Source organism: Elephas maximus, chromosome 11 (assembly GCF_024166365.1).
Source record: "Elephas maximus indicus isolate mEleMax1 chromosome 11, mEleMax1 primary haplotype, whole genome shotgun sequence".
Lineage (NCBI taxonomy): Eukaryota > Metazoa > Chordata > Mammalia > Proboscidea > Elephantidae > Elephas > Elephas maximus.
In genome coordinates, this window is record NC_064829.1 from 105,708,285 (window position 1) to 105,710,026 (window position 1,742).

Genomic DNA, 1,742 nt, shown 5'->3' on the forward strand with positions numbered 1-1,742 from the left:
CCACCAGCTCAGCCAGGTTCAAGTCCCCAATCTGCCCCTAAACAGCATGTGAATTTAGTCAAATCACTTAACCTCTCTGTGCTAAAGTTCTCCTTCCTTTATAATGAATGTAAGTGTAGCATCTGCCCCATTGATTGCTGAAAGAATAAAGAACTTTCCACATGTATGGTCTTCACAGCATGTATTCCAAGTACTCTTTAAAAATTATACATATAACACTTGGAAACGTCTTAATGAAGAAAAACTTTAATATTTCCAAGTGGGAATTAATGGTAGGTGGAGAATAGGGGGTTTCAGTTGACATGATACATGTGACCCATGTCTCATCTTCCCACCTAGGAACGTCTGGCTCTGAAGACAAGTATCAATCATTGGGAACTGAGAAAATGTCCTCCAAGGATTTGGCATTGGGAGTGATGTTCTTATTACAGACTACAGTTGGTATCTTGGGGAACTTTTCTCTTCTTTTCCAGTATACCTTCCTTTACTTCACTAAACGCAGCTTACGGTCCACAGATTTGATTCTCAAGCACCTGACTGTAGCCAACTCCTTGGCCATTCTCTGTAAAGGAATCCCAGAGACCATGACAGGTTTTGGGTGGAAAGATTTCCTCAATGATGTTGGATGCAAACTTGTTTTCTATGTTCACAGAGTGGGCAGGGGAGTGTCCTTTGGCAGCACCTGTCTCTTGAGTATCTTCCAGGCCATCACCATCAGCCCCAGGAACTCCAGGTGGGCAGAGCTTCAAGTGAAAGCTCCCAAGTACATGGTCTTCTCCATTGTCCTGTGCTGGATTCTCCACATGCTGGTAAATATCATTTATATTACAAATGTGACTAGCAGTTTGGGTAATAAAACCAGCTCAAATAAAAAAGACTATGGACGTTGTTCTTCTGTGCGTCAAGGTGAAACTGCAGACTTCCTATATTCATTATGGATAGCATTGCCTGATGTTGTGTGTTTGGGACTCATGCTCTGGTTCAGCGGCTTCATGGTTTTCATCCTGTACAGACATAAGCAGCGGGTCCAACACATTCATAGGAACAACATCTCCCCCAGAGCCTCTCCTGAGACCAGAGCCACCCAAACCATCCTTATACTGGTGAGCACCTTTGTGTTTTTTTATACCCTCTCCTCCATCTTTCAAGTTTTTATAGCTGTTTTTTACACTCCCATTTGGTGGATGCTGAACATGGATGCACTAATTTCTATGTGTTTCCCAACTGTCAGCCCCTTAGTTCTCATGAGCTGTGACTCCAGTGTCTCCATGCTCTGCTTTGCCTTGATAAGGAAGACAAAACCCCCTCATCTTATCAGAAATACCTAATTGTATATGTTTCTGTGCAAGGTTCAGTTGTTTATTTGGTCATCTCACGGGATCCAAGCACGTATAAAGCAGTACAGTATGAACTCTTTATTTGTTTTATATAAATTCCATTATTGTTTTGATTTTATCTGTATTTTTTGAGAATATTTTTTGTGCGTGATAAATGTGTGGGAAACAATACATTGGCCATTTCAGTCATCTTCACGGGTACAGTTCAGTGACAGTAAATATGTTGGTCATATTGTTCAACCATCACCATGAACCATACTCATATTTTTCCCTCTCACTTAACAGAAGCTCAGTGTCCCCTAAGCATTTTGACTTCCTTTCCCCTTCCCTCCCAGCCACCCCTGGTAACCACCTAGAAACTTTGGTCTTTATACTCTTATCTATTCTACCTTTGCCATCAAGTCA

At 41.6% G+C, this 1,742-nt stretch overlaps 1 protein-coding gene across 1 annotated transcript; it reads left to right on the forward strand.

Moving 5' to 3' along the window:
• Window positions 1-356: 356 nt before the first annotated feature.
• Window positions 357-1,328, forward strand: LOC126086271 (vomeronasal type-1 receptor 4-like). Its single transcript, XM_049902430.1, has one exon. It carries the CDS (start codon window positions 387-389, stop codon window positions 1,326-1,328), a length of 942 nt encoding a protein of 313 aa, XP_049758387.1. The 5' UTR covers window positions 357-386.
• The last annotated feature ends 414 nt before the right edge of the window (window positions 1,329-1,742 follow it).

Excerpts from the sequence above, each read along its gene's own strand:
- LOC126086271 (XM_049902430.1), top strand. The coding sequence starts at position 387 with ATGTCCTCCAAGGATTTGGCATTGGGAGTGATGTTCTTATTACAGACT.